This window comes from Mus caroli, unplaced genomic scaffold (genome assembly GCF_978045245.1).
Source record: "Mus caroli unplaced genomic scaffold, Mus_caroli_1 scaffold_2, whole genome shotgun sequence".
NCBI lineage: Eukaryota > Metazoa > Chordata > Mammalia > Rodentia > Muridae > Mus > Mus caroli.
The window spans coordinates 16089231-16107973 of NW_028227257.1; the positions used below are offsets into that span (position 1 = coordinate 16089231).

The 18743-nt window shown below is 51.6% G+C and overlaps 1 protein-coding gene across 2 annotated transcripts; it reads right to left on the minus strand.

The window, feature by feature from the left end:
• Positions 1 to 2085: 2085 nt before the first annotated feature.
• On the minus strand, positions 2086 to 18743 carry Gdap1l1 (ganglioside induced differentiation associated protein 1 like 1). Of its 2 annotated transcripts, XR_015045798.1 has the most exons (7): positions 18459 to 18743; positions 10906 to 11098; positions 9352 to 9525; positions 6363 to 6460; positions 5491 to 5605; positions 2834 to 3478; positions 2086 to 2737 (listed from the first exon to the last, which is right to left on the minus strand). XR_015045798.1 is itself a non-coding variant. In XM_021156120.3 (6 exons), the coding sequence occupies exons 1-6, from the start codon at positions 18636 to 18638 to the stop codon at positions 3135 to 3137; spliced, it is 1104 nt and encodes a 367-aa protein (XP_021011779.1). In that variant the 5' UTR covers positions 18639 to 18743; the 3' UTR covers positions 2086 to 3134. The 2 variants fall into 2 exon arrangements, 1 of the variants encoding a protein (XP_021011779.1); XM_021156120.3 differs by having other exon boundaries at positions 2086 to 3478.

Consider the following 18743-nt stretch of genomic DNA (forward strand, 5'->3'; position numbering starts at 1 on the left):
ATAGCTTACTGGGGTGAGCAGGGGCAATATGAGCTTTGGGGAGTAGGACAGGGCTTTTCGGGTGAATGTAATTGGGTAAAGCTCAAGGTATTGGGAATGCCTCATTTGCTTAGCGAGGCATTTTAGGTGCTCACTGGACAGGTTTTTATTGGAGGAAGGGAGTTGAACCTATAATTTTATCAAGGACTATGTGACATTCCTCAGGTAGAGGAGGTGGGGGTCAGACTCCCCAGAAAAAGTCAGGCAGAGAAAGGAAGCCCCACTGAAAGCGGAGTCCTCCATTTTGTTCTGAGCTCAGGAAGCTGTCTGGTCATGGTAGACTACGAACTGGATAGCAGGGTGTACTGGCTGGTTTTGTGTGTCAACTTGACACAGGCTGAAGTTATCACAGAGAAAGGAGCTTCAGTTGAGGAAATGCCTCCATGAGATCCAACTGGAAGGCATTTTCTCAATTAGTGATCAATGGGTGAGGGCCTCTTGTGGGTGGGACCATCCCTAGGTTGGTAGTCTTGGGTTCTATAAGAGAGCAGGCTGAGCAAGCCACTGGAAGCAAGCCAGTAAGTAACATCCCTCCATGGTCTCTGCGTCAGCTCCTGCTTCCTGACCTGCTTGAGTTCCAGTCCTGCATCCTTTGGTGATCAACAGCAATGTGGAAAGTATAAGCTGAATAAACCCCAACCTGCCTCCCCAACGGCTTCTTGGTCATGATGTTTGTGCAGGAATAGAAACCCTGACTAAGACACATGGTTTCCCAACAATTAAGATTAGTGGTGGCCTAGGGGCCAGTTTCGTAAACTGGTAGGACTTTATTCTCTCTCTCTCTCTCTCTCTCTCTCTCTCTCTCTCTCTCTCTGTGTGTGTGTGTGTGTGTGTGTGTGTGTGGTGTGTGTGAGAAAGGTGGAATAGGAGGCTAACAGTGCTTATACACTTACATCTGATCTGTATCTTACAGTATGTGAAGGAGGATTGTGAATGCTGCAACTAGAGACTCCAGTAGAATCCAGCCTCCTGCCTCCTCTAGAGACGGGACAGAGAAGGGCTCTGAGAGCCTCATTTTAGGGAGAGGACCACGTCCTTTCGTGGGGTGTTTACCCCACTAGCACCCATGTGTTATTGTTCATGAATAGAATATTCATTAAGACTGAGAAGGGTCTTCGTGGATGCCCATTAGGGTAGACAGTGCCAGGCAGTTCCTGGGCCTGCAAATCCATCCCTGTCATGTCCTGGCCATGACTATTTTCATGTGAATGAATGTTTTGCCTGCTGAGGTCAGAAGAGTGTATCCAGTCCCCTGCAGGTAGAGTCATAGATTTGTTGTGTGGGTGCTGGGACTTGAACCTGGGTCCCCTTAAAACAACAACAACAACAACAACAAATACTCTAAATTTCAAGCCATCTCTCCATCCCAATTCCTTTGTTTGTTTGTTGAGAGATGGTCTCACTTAGTCCAGGCTAGCCTCAGACTCACTACCTGAGGGTGACCTTGAACTTGATCCTCCTTTCTGCACCTCTCAAGTGCTAGGGTTCCAGGTGGTCACTGCCGTGCCCAGCTTATGAAACGCTGGGGAATGAAACCCAGGACGCCATGCAAGCTGGGCCAGCACTCTGCCAATGGAACCGCATCTCCTGCCCTATTTGTTCTCTTGTAACCTTGCTGAAATTACACACATTTTCATGCTTTTTTTTTTTTTTTTGTAGAATAAATAAAACTATGCCTTTTCAGGAACAAGCTATATTCTCTCATCTGTGAGCATTTTAATGTTTCTCCCACTTAGAAATTTGGATGGGGACAGGTGCCGTGGTCAACCTCGAAGAGCAGAGGTAAGCAAATGGATATAAACACACTCTGTAAGCTGAAATTAGGTACCCAAATGCATAAGTGGACTTATGACCATGTCAGAAGTTTTTGGCAGCAGGTGATCTGTCTCTGTCCTTCTGTCCTTCCTTGGCCTCCCAATTGCTGGGAAGGTAGTCAATGGCCGCCTTGCCAGGTGAGCTTGATCTTCGGAATAGCTGGATCTGAAACCTCACGCCTCCAGCCCTCTGTCCTGACTTTGGAAATGAGAGTTGAATAGGACCACACGGTTTAGAAATGAAAAGCAATCGCTCCTCCTGGATGCTTTATTGGGGACTCTAAGCATGAGCGGCAGTGACACCCAAACCCTTTCTCAACATGCAGAAGGCACAGGAAAGTGAGACCGGGGGAGCAGTGTGGAGGAGAGACCCCACTGCATGCAGTATGAGGAGTTCCTGGGGGAAAAAAAGGGGAGGAGGTGGATGCACCCCCGCTCGTGAGCTGAGAAGGACCTTCAGAGGTGGAGACCATGAGGGAGGCACCCCTGTTCTTGAGCTGAGACTGACCTTGGGAGGGAAGGTCAACATGGCTTTTGCTGAGAGGCCCACCGTGAAGGGTGGGAACTCAACTCAAGGTAGGAGTGGCTGACGCGCTGCTGCCTCAGGATTTCTAGGTAAGTGCCAACCCTCACCAGCTGGCCAATGAGGAGGAAAGGGGTGAAGGGTGTGCCCATGGAATTAGTTGATCCCAGCCAGAGATGGGTTTTAGGGTGCCACTGCTTGGCTTGAGCCACTGCTGTCTCAGTCCATGTCCAGGAGAAGAATGAGACCCCTTCTGGTCTTCAGAGACTTTCCACGGGGACTCTGGCTCTCCAGTCCCAGACAGAGGTACTGGTTAGATGAGTTGGGTCTCCATGTTGGCTTTGTCCTATAGAAGAGGTCCCTGCCAAGAGGGAACGGGAGGCTGGGGTCAGGCCCTCTGAGTCCCCAGCACCTCCCAGAACCTGGGCCCTGCCGGGTGGAACACTCTGGGACTCACCTCAGATGCTAACCAGTCCCCACAGTAACGTCTTGAGTCTTTGAATCAGCAGAAAAGACATTTGGATTTCCTTTCTCTCGCTTTCTCTCTCTGTCCTCTGGTAGAGCCGTAGCCTCAAATCACGGCGTTGACAATGTCTACTTCTAAACTATGGAATGTTGTCACACTGACAATAGAATTACTAGGAAGAAGGGGCAGGAAGGTCTGTCCAGTGCTCATGGGACAGTGAGTAACTGAGCAGGATTTGGGAAGCACACAGCACAGAGACACCGCCAGTCACACACCAGGCCCCAGCCCAGCTCTAGATGTATTTTTTCTTGAGGTACCAGTAGGCAAAGTAGCCCATCCCACCCAAGGAGCCCATGAGGAAGGATGCCCCAAAGAAGGATGGCGGTTTCCGCTTGACCAGTCGGAACGCGTTGGGGATAACAGCTGACAGCAGGGTGGTGTGGATGTCGCCCAGGACTTTCCGGAAGGCAAAGCGTCTCTGGACCCTCTCAAAGAAGGACTGCAGGTTGGGCCGGCTGCCGTCTTCCCAGTATTTCTTGGACAGTCCCAGGAACTTGAGGCGGTGCAGGGTGGCTCCCAGGAGGACATCCGCCAGGGTGAAGGCACAGCCACAGAGCCACAGCTCGCACGTCTGCCCTGGAGAGCGAGAGGACACCTGGTACTCACTTCTTAGAAGCCCTGGCTCTGGTCTGCCTGCCAGTGTCTCTCTCCTGAGGCCATTCCCTCCCAAACCTTCTTAGCAGTTCCGCCATATCCTCACACCAGCCTTCTCCGCTCTTCCTTCAAATCAACTGATTTGTAAATTGCACAGATCTGCCCTCTGCTTTTCCTGGCTTTGTTTTGTTTTGTTTTTGTTTGTTTGTTTGTTTGTTTTTTTGAGACAAGGTCCTGTGTAGCTCAGGCTGTCCTCCAATACACTATAGTGAAGATAACCTTGACTGTCTCATCCTCCTGCCCACACCTGAGAGTTAGGATTGTAGGCTTTTACCACCACACCAAGTTTATGCAGTGCTGGGGGAGTCAAACCTAGGACTTGGTACAAGCTAGGTAACCGCTCTGCCAACTGAACTACGTTCCCTGCTCCCCCACCCCACTCCCCGTCTCTCCCCTCTGTCTGTGTCTGTCTGTCTCTGTGTCTCTGTCTGTCTCTGTCTCTGTCTCTCTCTCTTCCTCTCTCTCAATTTTGGAAACAGACTCTAAAGCCAAAACTGGCCTCAAACTTGTGATCCTCCTGCCTCAACCTCCAGAATGATGGAATTACAGGCTGCACCACCCAAAGTTGTAGACTTATATTGTTTGGTTGATAGCTCCACCTAGTGTCACTGTGCATTCCAAATTAAACATGTCCAGCAGGGAATTCTGGATTGGGGCTCCCAAGCTCACCACACCCCACTGCAGTAGTGTCTCTCCCCCCTTCTATTAAGTGCCAGAGCCCAGGTGCCACCGGGAACAATTTCTTCCGTCTTGCGCATAGTCAGTCTGCCAGTCCGTCTAATTAGCTTTCTCTTCAGAATACACACACACTCTAGTGTCTCTTCTTGCACCATCCCAACATGAACTACCACTCTCTCCTCCCCAAGTGATCACAGTGCTTCTTAAATGGTTCCCTTGACTCCGCTTCTGCCTCCTTATCTACTATCAGCACAGCAGCACACAGAGGGATCCTGTTAAGGTCTAAGTGGGACCTGTCAAGCCGATGCTTCACTGACAGAGCAAAGCCCTGTGGTCTTACCTGTGTGCTGCCCCCACTTCTTTCCAGGCCCAAGAGTCTGCTTCCCTCTTGAGTCTTATCCACCACATGGATCTCCTTGCAGAGCCTCACGACAAGTCCGATCTCACCTCAGAGCCCTGCATTGGCAGGCTCCTGTGCCTGAAGCAGTGTTCTCCTACAGAGGTGACTGGCTCAATCTCCCTCCTCCGTAGGTATTTGCCATCTTTTCAAGGGGCTTCATAGACTATCAATCTCAGATTGAAGGAGCTGAGGCATAGCTCCATCGGGAGCATGCACTGGGCCCTGGGCTTGAACCCTTGCCCTGGATAAACCTGGGCATGGTAGAACATGTCTTGTAATCCCAACCTTTGAGAGATTGGAGCGCAGGGGGGCGGGGGGGGGGTCAGAAGCTTACAGTCATTCTTTACTGCAAGGTGAGCTCAGAACGACCGTGTGCTACCAGCTGATGAGGCAGACTGTCACAGAGGGGACACCAGGCTAGCGTTGCTGCAAAGGTGTGGGGCGGGAGAGAAGCTGTCATGACAGGGTCCGAGACCTACCCTACAGCAGCAGTAAGAGCCCAAAGATGTCCCCTTTCAGGGTCAGGTGAGACCGTGAATGCTAACAGTCACCATACTGTCCTCTTCACCCACAGAGTAAACGCATGCCACATGATGCCATCCCGAGTACTCCAAATGTCTCAATGATTCTGTCATTCTCTCCACTCTGTGTATGGGAGACCCAGGTCCCAGTACAGGGCAGGACTTGTCAAGGCCACTGCAGCCCTAGACCTTAGGTCTGCCTGACTCCACAGCTCCTGATCCTAACCAGCTGGCAAGGCTCTGGGATCTATCTCTGGGAGAAAGAGGCTGGGGATTGACAGAGTGGGTAGGGCAAGCAGGTGGGCTGACCCCTTCACCGCTGGTACAGCACCTACCCTCATTCTCCAGTTTCCTCTTCTCCAGCTCCGCCTCAATCTGGTCCAGCACCATAGCCAGCTCCCCGAGGATCTTCTTCAGGTAGCTCACGTCATCGTGCTCCAGGATCTTGGCCTATGGGCAGGACAGGCAGGAGAGGTGCTCCAGCGTGAGCTGGTCTCATGAGAGCCATGATATGCAGAGATGATGAAGGAGCTCTGCCTAACACCCTCACACACACACACACACACACACACACACACACACACACAAAAGACCCTGCCTTCAAATACCCCCTCCTGTATGTGACACGGCTCACCACTGAATGTACCCTTATCCAGGACTGAGCCAGTCCAGTGAGCTCGGCCACCTTGCGCACATTCCCTGGCATGGGACTGGAGCAACGGTACCACTGTGCTAAGTGCACTGATGTTCTTCTCCCAGAGAATGGCTCTCTGCCAATTCTGCTCAGAAGCACATGGAAGATGATCCCCACCCCCACATACGGTCTGTAGCCAATGGCTGACTGATACAGGGTATTGAAGCCCGGCCAGCTATAGGGTGCCTTTCATATTCCAGAGCTTTTTGCAGGGTCAGAGGAGGCTTGGCCATCCTCTTCCCTACCTCTCCCATATCCTTGGAACAATCTCTCCATACTGTCTGATGCAAGAACCTGGGTTCAGGACTGTGTTTCCAGGGGCAACATAAGAAACCAGAGGCTGGTGTAGCAGTGATTTTCCATGGCCAAATAGCCAGGATATGGTAGAGGAGACATGATTGGAGGAGCCAACCTGTACTTTTTCCAGGTCACAGCATCTTCTGATCTTCCATTTAGAATCATTTGCATCTAGTTGTCCCTGTCTTTGGGGCGGGGCATAGGCAGGGTACTCACCATAAGCTTCTTCTGTTTAGAAAGGTAGGGCTCAGAGAGCTGTGGTTCCTCCTCGTGGTCCAGTTTCATGAGGTCTGTGGTGGCATTGGCTAAATGTCCTGGGAAAGAATAGGAAAGGTCCTGTCTCCCTGCTCGCTAGGGCTTCTTCCCACAGGACTGGGAGAAAGTCACCTGCCTGGGGCACAAGGGGCCAGTAAACCTTGCTGAAGGGGAGACTGTAGCCTTGAAGAAGAGGAGGAAGAGGAGGAGGAGGAGAAGGAGGAGGAGGAGGAGAAGATGATGCTGGAAATGTGTAGAACCTGAAACCCAGAGCTCTTCCCCTTTCCAGAGTCTCCTCCGACAGATGAAGCCAGCCCAGCCTGGGATGTCCTCAGAGCCCCTCACCTTAAACCAGGCCCTGAAGGCTCTTCCTGCAGCATTCCCCACAGGACACTCCCCATGGGACAATCAGCACTCAGTGGCCACCTATGATCTCGTATGAGTTTCAGCCCTGGCTGGCTTAGAACTTGCTGTATAGACCAGGCTGGCCTCAAACTTGCGGTGATCCTCCTGCCTCTGTCTCCTACGTGTTACTTCACCCCACTCGCATCCCCCTCTTCCAAAGATCTTCTGTGCACAGCTCTCTGCTTGTCTTCAGGGACCATGGGATCTGTCTCTCAGCTGCCCTACCTCTCATTGAGATACCCCAAACCCTGTCCCATCTCAGACTCTCAAATAAATTCCCATGCACCAGACCACTCCAAAACCCCTAGCCCACATCTCCTTTTCTGGACTAATCATGTCCTCTGTTCTCCCCCCTCCCGCCTTATAACTTATTTAATTTTACAGAGCAGCGGTGGCGCACACCTTTAATCCCAGCACTCAGAAGCAGAGGCAGGTGGATCTCTGTGAGTTCAAGGCCAATTTGATCTACAGAGCAAGTTCTCGGGTGCTCACAGCCTCGCCAGGCCACAGCACCACTCACTTAAATGGCAACCAAGGTCATACTTCCTCTCTCAGGGAAATTCTCTTTGGGAAATACAGAGCTGCTAGGGTCAAGGCCCATTGTTTGTCTGTAAAGCTCCCCCTCCTCCAAGCCTTCCCCTCAGATCCACACAAGATGCTGCCACTGCCCCATGTTCCACTCTGCCTCCACTAGACTTCCTTCAGTTCTCCACATCCTGCACCTGTCCTGCACCTGTCCCACACCTGTCCTGCACCTGTCCTGCACCTGTCCCACACCTTTCCTGCACCTGTCCCGCACCTGTCCTGCCCCACAAGTATTCCTCTTTTCCTTTCATGAATGTTCCCATTTGTTCTTGGATGTTGCCATAATCCCAGGATTTTGTGACCCTGGGACCTACCTCTGTGTTGTCCTGACCCTGATATTGAAACTAGATTTTAAAAATTTTAACTAACTGGTTTGTGTACAGGTTATACAGACATTAAAACATCCATAGTTAAAAATGCAAGCAAAAGCAAAAGAGGTGTGATAAAAATAAGTCTTTGTAGTCAGATGGGGTGACAAACATGTCTGTAATCCCAGCTCTTGGAGGCAGAACGATCAGGAGTTCAAGGTCATCCTCGGTTACATAGCGAGTTCAAGACCAGACTAGACTACATAAGGCTGTCTCAAAAACGCTCAAACCAAACCAAACCAAACCAAACCAAACAGTTACCTCTTTATCTTCAGACTCTCAGCTGTGTTCCCTGGAGACCAACACTACTGCAGTTTCTTATACACCTTTCCAGAACCATTCCTTGTACGAAGAGCCTGGGGCATTCTTCAGGACTTGCTAGAGCAGAGGGCACACTATGTGTTTGGGTCGATCCTCTTTTTACACCCATTAGTGTATCTTGAGACTATCCCACGTGACTATTATTTTTTAGCATAACAGCGAATTTACTCTGTCTCTAACTTGTAGACACCAAGGTTGTTTCCAGTGATATTTCTCACTATGTTGTAGTGAATATCCACATCTGCCCCCAACAGGGTTTCTCTGTGTAACAGACTGGCCTGGAACTTCCTCTGACACCTGAGTTTAAAGGCATCTGCTACCATGCCTGGTGGATATCTCGGTATGCACTTCTTGGTACACACATTCAAATGCACAAGAGTGACTCTGGGCTAATCTTCAAGGCATGAGCCTTTTTGGCGTTTGGTACAGAGACCTCCACCCTCAACCCCTGGCTGCCCAAGTTTCCTTATCTTTCGCTGTCATGGCCTGACCTTGACTTTCCTTCCAGGAGTGGTGACCCTGGCATGGCAAAAGCTGTGTTATCTTTGCCTGTTGGCAGCTTCATCCAGGTTGTGGCTGACTGAATGGGAGCACCAGCATAGCTCCTGAGTCTTCCTTACAGGGTTCTTGGAGCTAGGACTGAGTTCCACAACCCAACCCCTCCCCACCTTTGCACAACCCTGGGACAGAGGAGGATGGGAAGGAGAGGGGGTGACCACTTACTATGTAGGACCTATCAGAGAAGGTCATGGCTCTTCTGCCTCTAGGGCCACCAAATACCATAACAGAATCTAGACCCAAATCCCCACAAATAAACTATTGTTGGGTGGGCTGTCTGACTGGGTCTAATTCTCGTCCACTGACTGTAGGCAGCCTGATAGTTAGGAGAATATATGGGTGACTTCAGATCAGAAAAAAAAAAAAAAAAAGACCTATTGGGTGTCTTGCAGCCTTCTGTAGAAACCTCAACCCTGATGTCACTCGGTGTTCTTGGCTACCTATGCAGGACCCTTTCCCAGTCTTTGACCTCAGGTATCTGCAGCTGGGCCTCCCTAGGGGGTTTCACGGACTGGAGAGAAGCTGGTGGATAGACCTCTGTGCTGTTATCTGAATGGGGTGGCAGGAGCAGGAGATGGGGGGATGCACAGGGAGGAAAGACAAAAGGGAGAGAGGAAGGAGAAGAGGGTGGATAGAGAGACTCGGGAGCACGAGGTGAGGAAGAAGGACCTTCTGCAAGGAAAGAGGGGGTCCCCCCAAGGGGCAGCACTCACTGCGGATCTCAGCCGTGGCATACTTGGGGATCATGGAATCTGTGGTGAGCTCAGGGTGCAGGATGCAGCCGTGTGTGTAGGCGTCCATGGGCAGCGCATCCAGCAGCTCCCGGTACTGCAGCACTCGGGCATGTTGTGGGCTGCCCACCTCGGGCATCAAGGCCACCACATGCTCTGTGGATACCAGCAAGGGCTGGAGCAGAGTCTATGTCTGCCCCCACCCAGATACTCACCCCTTAGAAACCTAGAGCCCCCCCCACCCCGCCACCACCAAAGTAATACTCAGAAGTCCCAGAATAATCCTTCTAGGACTCAGCCGCTGGCTTTTAGGAATCCTGGCGACTCAGTGGCTACTCTGGGCTTTACAAAGCTGACCTCAAGGGTCCAGCACCTCTCAGTTACAGATAGGAGCCGGGGGAAGCATATGTTGCCTGCTTTCCATGGGCTGAAAAGCTGGATGCTTAGAGCTTAAGCCTCCTTGACTTGGCAAATAATTATTCATATTTATGCTTCTTTTTTTATTGTGATAGTATCTCACTCCGTATGTAGCACAGCCTATTCTCAAATTAGAGATTCTCCTGCCTCAGTCTCCAAATTACTGGAACTATAGGGCATAGACATGTGCTACCATGCCCAGAAATTTTATATTCTTAAAAAAAAAAAAAAGAAAAGAAAAAGAAAAAGAAAAAGAAAAAGAAAAAGAAAAAGAAAAAGAAAAAGAAAAAGAAAAAGAAAAAAAAAAGTTGTTTTGAGGTTGGGTGAGGTAGCACACGCCTTTAATCCTAGCATCTGGGAGGCAGAGGCAGGGGGATCTCTGTGAGTTCCAGGCCAACCTGGTCTGCATTATGAGTTTTAGGCCAAATTGTCTTGAGTGGGGATTGGGGTCTCACATACGTAGTTCAGTGTGGCCTCCAACTCTACTGTGTAACTGTCTGGCCTTGAACTCCTGGTCCTCCAGCCTCCACCTCCTAAGGGCTTAAATCACAAGCATGTGCTACCATGTCCTACTTGCAGATTCTTGTTCTTATAAATAATACCAGCCCGGGCCCTGGGCCCACTGTCTCGGCTGCCTGGGCTCCTGCTCCAGCCAGCAAGCAACTGAGCCTGCAGAAGCCAAAGGGTGGCAGGGAGGGAGCAGAGAAGTTCCAGGGTGTCCTTTGTGTATCTTCGGGGTTCACATTGCCTGAGAGCATGCCAATGGGGTTCCTGGGAGTCTGGTCCTGACTATACTTAGAGGTTGTAGGGTTTTGGGCTCTGATAAAATGTCATTCTGCTTATGGGAGCCTGCGGGAAACCTGAGGGTCAGGGCTGAACCTGATCGAGCTCCTAGAGAAAGAAGAGAGCCACACCCCAGTTGACCTGGGTTATCTGGGCCATGTCTTCCCTGGCGTGCCAGGGAGAGGTGTGCGGCTCTGGAGGCATCTGAGCCCTCACAGTAGCATCTGGCTTTTTTGGGGGGAACACTGAGTCCTGCCTATGGGTCAGTGGCTTGCTTAGGTTCAAAGCTGTCTGAGCCCATGGGATCCCTGCCCACCCCTGGGGGGCATAGCATACCTCCCGTGAAGGTGCGTTCCACGTAGTCAATGATCTGGTCATAGTCACTGATAATGTTGTCTCTGTGGATAATGACTGGGACCTCCTCACCCAGGTTCAGCCGCATGAACCACGGTTCCTTATGCTCACTCTGAGGCAGGCTCACATCTCTCTCTTCACAGGCCAGGCCCTTCTCAGCGATCACCAGCCGCACCTGCAGGCGCCAGGGTCAGAGCGGGGGGGAAGGCGGGTGGACACAGGGGACACTCTGCCCGGGGTGGGGGGAGGCATGCAGGAAGGGAGGTCAGAGGTCACACACAAGAGGGGACACTTGCTTGCAGCCCATTCTTGGGCACTTGAGGGGGGCGGGGCTATGGCTCAGGGGGCTTGTGCTTGCGGATTGGAGAAGAATGCAGCCAGAGGCTAGAACACAGGGCAGTGCTAAGGGTCTAACATGTGGGACTGGGGTTCCATCTGTGCAGATGTGGGCAAATTGCCTGAACCCGTAGGACCAAATGAAAGTATTTATAGCTCTAAGTCCGTGTCTAGCACACAGATGAGGTCAGTTCACACTTAATGTTACCATGATGCAGACACTTGGCCCGGACTCCAGGGATGGATCTGGCCAGGAAATTCACAGAAATTCCAGTATCATCATAACCAAGAGCTAAATGCCTCAAATGATTTGCGGGACAGAGTGAGGTAGACGAGAATGTGTCCATAGTCACATAGTCCTGAGTTGTTTCAAACGCCTTCCCATCTTGATTGCCTGGATGGATGCCGGCAAGAGCAACTAGAGGTAGCCAGATCGAGGCTGGAGCAGCTAAAGCTAAGAGAGACACCAATCTCACCCAAGTCTTCCCTTATGTCTCTAGGGGCCCAATGAGGGGGTCACTCTCCTGACCCAGGCTGTGTTTGCCTGAAGCTCTTAGAGCCTCACTTATGGGGTGAGACTCAGAAGGAGGATGGTCTCATCCTAGACCATGGAAAGGGGGTAGTGGTAATCCACTCCATCGCTGCCCCTCCCAATCGTTTGGCTCCAACCCAGGGCCAGGAGGCCACCCCCGAAAGAGGTAGAGGCCAATTCTTGAGCATTTATGTTCTCCCACACCATAGATGGCAAACATGGGCTGAGCATCTCGACCCCCTCGGAGAGTCCAGGTTTAGTATCAGAAGAGGGGGACTAGTGTCAGAATCACAGGCTTGCTCCATCTGTTCCAACCCAGAAGACTTTAAAAGTCTTCTTACTCCTGGGAGCCTCCTGTTGTAGGGCATCCTACTGTGTTCCCTCAGAAGGCTGTGGGAGGAGTAAAAGCTCAATCCTGTATGATGTTCCAGCACACATTAGGGCAATAGATATTAGCTACTTGGATCAGACCCCATATTCTGGCTAGCGTTTGTCAACTTGACACAAACTACAGTCATTTGGGGACAACTGAGAACACGAGAAAATGCCTCCATAAGATCTAGCTGTAGGCAAGTCTGAAGCACATTTTCTTGATTAATGATCAATGTGGGAGGGTCCAGATCACTGGGGATAGCGATAGCCCTGGGCAGATGGTCCCTGGGCAGGTGGTCCCTGGGCAGATGGATTAGAAAGCATGCTGAGCAAGCCGTGGGGAGCAAGCCAGTAAGCCACACTCCTCCACGGCCTCTGCTTCAGTTCTTGCCTCCAGGTTCCTGCCTTGCTTTCTTGCCTGCCCTGCCCTGACTTCACTCAGTGATAGGCTGTTTATTACCCGAGAGGTGTAAACTGAAATAAACCCTTTTCTCCCCAAGTTGCTTTTAGTCAGTTTTGTGTTTATCACAGCAATAGAAAACTAAGACAGCAGGTTTGATAGACAGAAAAGACTAAGAATGGAAGCCCACCTGGCTCTACCGATGTTTGCTGTGTGATCTGAAAAGCCCCACTCTTCCAGCTTCTTCCTTCCCCGCCTGCACCCCTCCCACCAGCTCCCTCTGGGGTAGTAGGAGGGATTTCTGGTTCCACCAGGAGGAATCACTGCAGAGGGAGCAGGCCGGGGCAGCATCTGTTTGCTCTAGGTGAGTGAGTGGGCAGCTGTGTGCGCATGTGTACAGTGTGCTTGTGGGAGTGTAAAGAAAGTGTGTGTACTCGGCTTAGTAGAGTTTGTGTTTGTGGGCAAGGCGTGTGTGGATGTGCATATGTGAACCCATGGCAGTGGCCGATGGGAGAGGCGGTGTCTTGGAGAAGCCCCTAAGCTTTGAGGTGGAGCTGGGCACAGAACACAGCCAGGTCCCTTCTTTCTGTATATCCCAGAGGTCTTTGGCTCAGCCAAGCTGGGAGAAGGGGCTCCTGGTCAACCTGGCTAGAAAGAAGACCAAACCAGGCCTTTGCCCTTGCCCTTGGCCTTCTACCCTGTCAGGGCACCTTTCCCAACATGCTGTGGGAAAGTGCTCTGGGCTGTGCCCTGAGGCTCCCTCGAGGGAGTCAGGTATGGGCTTCTGCCTGGGGAGGGACTATCTTTAGAGACACAGTAGCTGCTGGGAGCTGCCTCAGGTCACCCTGGCAGATGGCCGAGGAGGCTTTCACCTTTAGTGGAGCTGAAGGCCAGAGCCATGTGCAGGGGAGGGAACCCGGAGAGGAAGCCAGGCCCAAGGGAAGGGCACACAGCCACCACGGCCATCTGCCACTCAGTCTCCTGGAGACTTGGTTAGTTAGACCCAGGGGGGTCGCCACTCTGTGTCACGATCTCAGGGGAATCTACCTCCTCTGTGGGTGCCTGGAAAGTATTTCCTGCTGCTTCATTAGGACGACGCACAGTAGGATGGTTGTGATGGCCTGGCTTGGCTTTTCTACACAGTAGTGTAGTTGCTGAGTGACTTTGTAAAAGACACTCAAGACCTCCGAGCCTTACTTATTTTTCCAATGCCCCCTCCCCATTTAAGGCAACGAACAGCTACTGGTTTATTGAAGCAGATACTTTTTCTCTAGCCCAGGCTGACCTCTCCCTCCCTATAAAGTCAAGAGTGACCTTGAAATCTCACCCTCAGCCTCTGTCTCCCTAGTGCTGGGGTTACAGGTGTGTGCCACTACGCCTGGCTTATCAAACACCAATGGCTTATGAACACATCACTTTTTAGTACATGTTCATTGTGAACCTACAAGCCAGGCCTTGCTCTCACTGCTAGTGCTGGAGGCTCTGTGGTGAACATAACAGACCCCATTCTGCTATTGCTGATGCTCTAGGCAGGACAGATAAAGGTAAAATGTTAAGGCCATAGGGCCACAGTACCAGAGTGTTACGGAGACAGGGACACAGCTTTGAACAGGATGGTACATCAGGCAGGCCTACAAGGGTGTAACAGCTCAACACAACCCTAACAAGGGGACGGAGAGATCCACGTGAGGACCTGGGCAGGGAGTTTCAGGGGAAGAGCATCTGCTGCAGAGGCATAAAGCAGAGTCATCGGGAGATGTCTGAAGCCAGGACAGGTGGGTGAGGACCAGGAATGGAGTACAAGGATTATGTACTATGACTTAATGAAGACTCCCAGACTCAGGCAGGGAGCCATGTGCAAATAAATTCAGGGAGTCCGTGAGTGAGGGAAGGGATGACATGTCCCTTTAGTGACAAAAGTTCCCTGACTGTTATCCCTTCTTTAAGGACGTGGGCAGACAAGTCGGGTGTGGGCATGGCTTGACAGTTGTTGCAGTTACTCAAAGTATGTGTATACTAACTGGGACTTGAACAGGACCTGCCTCCAGACTGTGTCAGATAGTGGGCAGGTGCAGAAAGACACGTCATTACATGGAGTGGTGGTATTAAAAATATTCCCATAGATGACCTTGAAAACAACTGGGTCCTTTTCTGCTCTAATTACCCTACCATGGGACGTTATTCCGTTATTCAACTGAAAACAGTGTGCTGAGAAGGGTCCATGGCTATCTGTGACTGCATCCTGATTCTCAATCATGTTAGGTGCCTTTGGGCCATTTTGAGGATCCCGGGTCTCTCTTGGAGGGACTAGGGAGCTACTGTAGATGCCTGAGCAGGAGTGTGCTGAACACACAGTAGGTCAAGGTTGGTAGGAAGTGCCCAGGAGTTTGAAAGACGAGATAGTTATCCTTTCAGCTCTTGCATGGAATCAGGAGTACTGGTCCCTGGCAGGACCCAGACCTAAGGCTTTTAACTTTGGGGGCTGAAGGCTGGTACAGGGCTCCTCGAAGGCACAGCTGGGACAGGGGAAGGGTCCAAGAGGATGGGGCAGAGGAACCTCTACTCAGATATGTTTCAGGGTACCAGGATAGCCTGAGACCACTCTCATAGAAATAGCAAGATTATCACCAGGCCACTCTTACATCCGTCTACTGTCCCAAGTGATGTACAGACAGCCTTATGCGAACTAAAGCATACACTCCCTACAGATACTCTGGGATGTGGTACCAGTACCTGTGAATACCCCAACACCGTCACTATCCAAACTTTACAAGAGGAAACAAGCCTAGAGACTAGGCATGACCTGGCAAAGCTAGCCAGTAGCAAGTAGCTTAGTTCTGTAAAAAAAAAAAAAAAAAAAAAAAAAAAAAAAAAACTAAAACAAAACAAACAAACAAACAACTTAGCAGATATAAGGGGAATGGGGGAGTGGTGTCTGTGTGTCTGTGTGTGTATCTGCGTGTGTGTATCTGTGTGTGTATATATAATGCAGAGAACACTGGAATAGGAAAGGCTATTCGTTCTGTACGGGGAAGGAGGGATCCTGGCAGGTGGTAGCTGATATATTTTCCTATTGAGAAAACTGAGGTTCAGAGAAGGCCATGGACATATGGGAGCCATACTCATATTCCCAGTAAGCAGTCTTAGCTTCTTCCCAGCCCCGTGGCCTCTGACCACCACCCAGGACAGTGCCTGAGCACTCTGTCAGTGCGCAGTTGTGTAATCAATCAGGAGCTCCATCCATGACCGTGCATGACATCACTCAGTCCTCACACCCTCAGGTTGAGTTACTAGTGTTGCCCACAAAAGACCAAACAAGGTGAAACCTAGAGAGGTTATGAGATCCACAGGGTCTGAGAGGGACAGGGACCCAATGTGTCTCATGTCACAACTGGTGTCTTCATGGCAGCCAGCGATCACAGAGTCCTTGGCACATGCCATGTACATTCTAGGCAATGATCAGGAGTTCACCTACTGCCTTTACCCCCCCCCCGCCCCCAGTTTATCAAATGCATCACTGAGACACAAGAGGCAAAGTAATGTGTGTATATTGTCCTGCTAGTCAGGGGCAGCCCAGCTGGCTAGGCCCAGAGTCTAGACCTTGGGCTCCCACATGGTCTTGCTGCCCTTAGGATCTTCTACAGTCCCCAGTGCCCACAGGGGTTGCTATCACTCTCTAAGGTAGGACATTTCTGCATGTAAGAGCTCAGATACAATCAAGGAGGGGCTTCCCAGAGAGTCTGCAGCAAGCTTGGCCTAAGGGCCAAAGGGGAAGATGGAATGCACCCACTGTGTTCCTACTGCACACTAGGCTCTTAACACACACCAGTGTTCTGGAAATCCCCCAGGCAATCTGCAGAGCCCAGAGAAAAGCAAGGCCCTGTTTGCAGGTGAGGATTGAGTCATAGACAGGTGAAGTGACTTGCCCAGAGTCACTCAGAGGATAAACAGCCAAGAGGATATGAACCCAGCCACATGATTGCCAAACCCATCCTCCTCTTCCTGTGTGCTGCTTTCAGGCTGTGTGTCTGTACCCTGGTGGAGGAGGCACGAGGATGCCTCGCTAGCTTGAGAGACACTTAGCCTAAAGGAGTGCTGCTGTGAGTAGTCCCTTCCCTAACTCCAACCCACCTATGCCCCACGCCCAGGCTGAATCGTGAATCTTCCCTGGGAGAGGAGCAGGAGAGTCTCTAGAGGGACAGCAGGGGGATGCCTCCCGCTACCACATATTGTATGCCAGTCATCGAGGTCTGCTTCCTGAAGGTTTTCATTGGGAGAGTTCTGGGAACTGGAGGTCAGTCTGACCCAACTCCAAATCCCCAGTGCCTTGTACAGCCCAGGACACACTCAGCAAGCAAGTAGGTGCTTGGTAAGCACATGCAAATGCATGGACAGGTCTCAGAGTGACCTTGGCTAGCTTCGACTCTTCTTTATCTAGCAATTTTTATTTTGATGCTGAGATTTGAGTCCAGAGCCTCATTCACGTTAAGCACAAGCTCTGCTACTGAGCTGATCCCCGTTCCACCCCCTAACACTTTAACAAATCCTCACACCCTTATCAACAGGCCCTCCATCCCTTACCAGGCATCAACAGCAACACTCCCTGTACACAATTTCACATCATCCTCACGGTAGCTCCCTGCAGAAGTGACCATGTTTATTCCACTTTACAGATCAGAACGCTTAGCCTTTGGAGAGGTAAACCGAGGCATCCAAAGCTTCATAGTGGGCCAGCGAAGAAGATGGTTCTCCCACTGGGCTCTCCCTGGCTAATCTCAGACTCAAGGGCTCTAAATTGGGAGACTAAAGAGTGAAAGGTAGTCCAACTTTCTCAGTATCACCTAGGTGGGCCTCTAGACTAACAGCCATCTGGGGCAGAATCTGGCAGGCTGTGTCTTAGCCAGGATCATGAAGTGATTTCAAGGCACAGTGGGGTGGGAGTAGAGCCAGCCTGGAGTACTGTTGTGTCACCCCTTAAACAGCCCCTCCAGAAACTCTACTGAGGGGTTCAAGTTCCTGGTGGCTATTATTACCTCTATCACTATCCCATTTTTCAGGTTATAAAACTTAGCCTGGACCAAAACACAAATCCAAGTCTTTGGTTTCCAAAGCATTTATCTTCAGCAATACTTGCCGGCCCCCATGTGTAAAATGAAGGCATGGGACAGGGCGGTGGAGAGCTGGGGTAGTCAGGTAACAAAACAGCTGTGCCTTAGAACGAGTTCTGGGCTCTGGCCATGGTGCTGAACCCACTGGCTGCAGACAGGACTGCTACCCAGGCAGGGTGGGAGACTGAGTCCCTTAGAGCCACCAGGTACTGGGCGCAGAGCCTAATCTCACTCCTACAAAGCGGAAACCCCGGTGACAGTACTAGGGTGTACTTTCAACTGCCCCTACCCTAGGAAGTAGGGGAGTGTTCTAAGTGGTCTAAGGAGCCAAAGCCGGTCTGTGCCTTTAAGAGCAAAACAAATCTGATGGGCAAGCCAGCTGCTCTGAGGGGATGGGTTAACAACTCCTTCCTTCTCAGCTCTTGAGAAAGGGTGACGGCTGGGGAAAGACTAAGCCCCTGACCGAAGAAGACCCCTGCTAGAACGAGGGCCTCGGAGCTGTGGCCCGAGAGTGTCTGGAACAGTGGATGGGATGAAAGCTGGCCTAAAGTGAGGCTTCCTCTGCTCAGCCCCATCAGGCCGCTTGCCGGCAGGGCCGGTCTGTCCCCGGCCTTTGTCTCTCTGTTCAGGTGTCCCCAGGAGGAAACGAGGCCTAAGGAGATGCTCCTGGCATTGGGGCAGGGCTCTGCGGCCCCTCAGGACAGTTCCCTCCGGGGACCCCCGGTGCTACCTGCCCCTCTCTCCAGTCCCCTCCCAGTCTCCTGTCCGCACCCCGCGTCCGCTCTACCTTCTGCGAGCTGAAGGACTGGGTCCAGTGGTACAGAACCAGGCTCTCCTTGGGCCAATGGGCGGGGCTGGATGCCTCGGGCGCGTCGGGGGTCTCCACCGGCTTGGCTGCATCGCTCTCCAGCGCCGAGATAGGCCACCAGCTGCAGTTGGTGGGGGTCAGGTTGTTGGGGGTCGCCATGACAGCCCGCGATCCGAGGAGGAAGGAGGCGGCTCGGCAGCGGCTCGCTGGCGCCCAGCATCACATGGCCTCTCCGAGCCGGCCCCTCTTCCTCCTCCCCCTCCC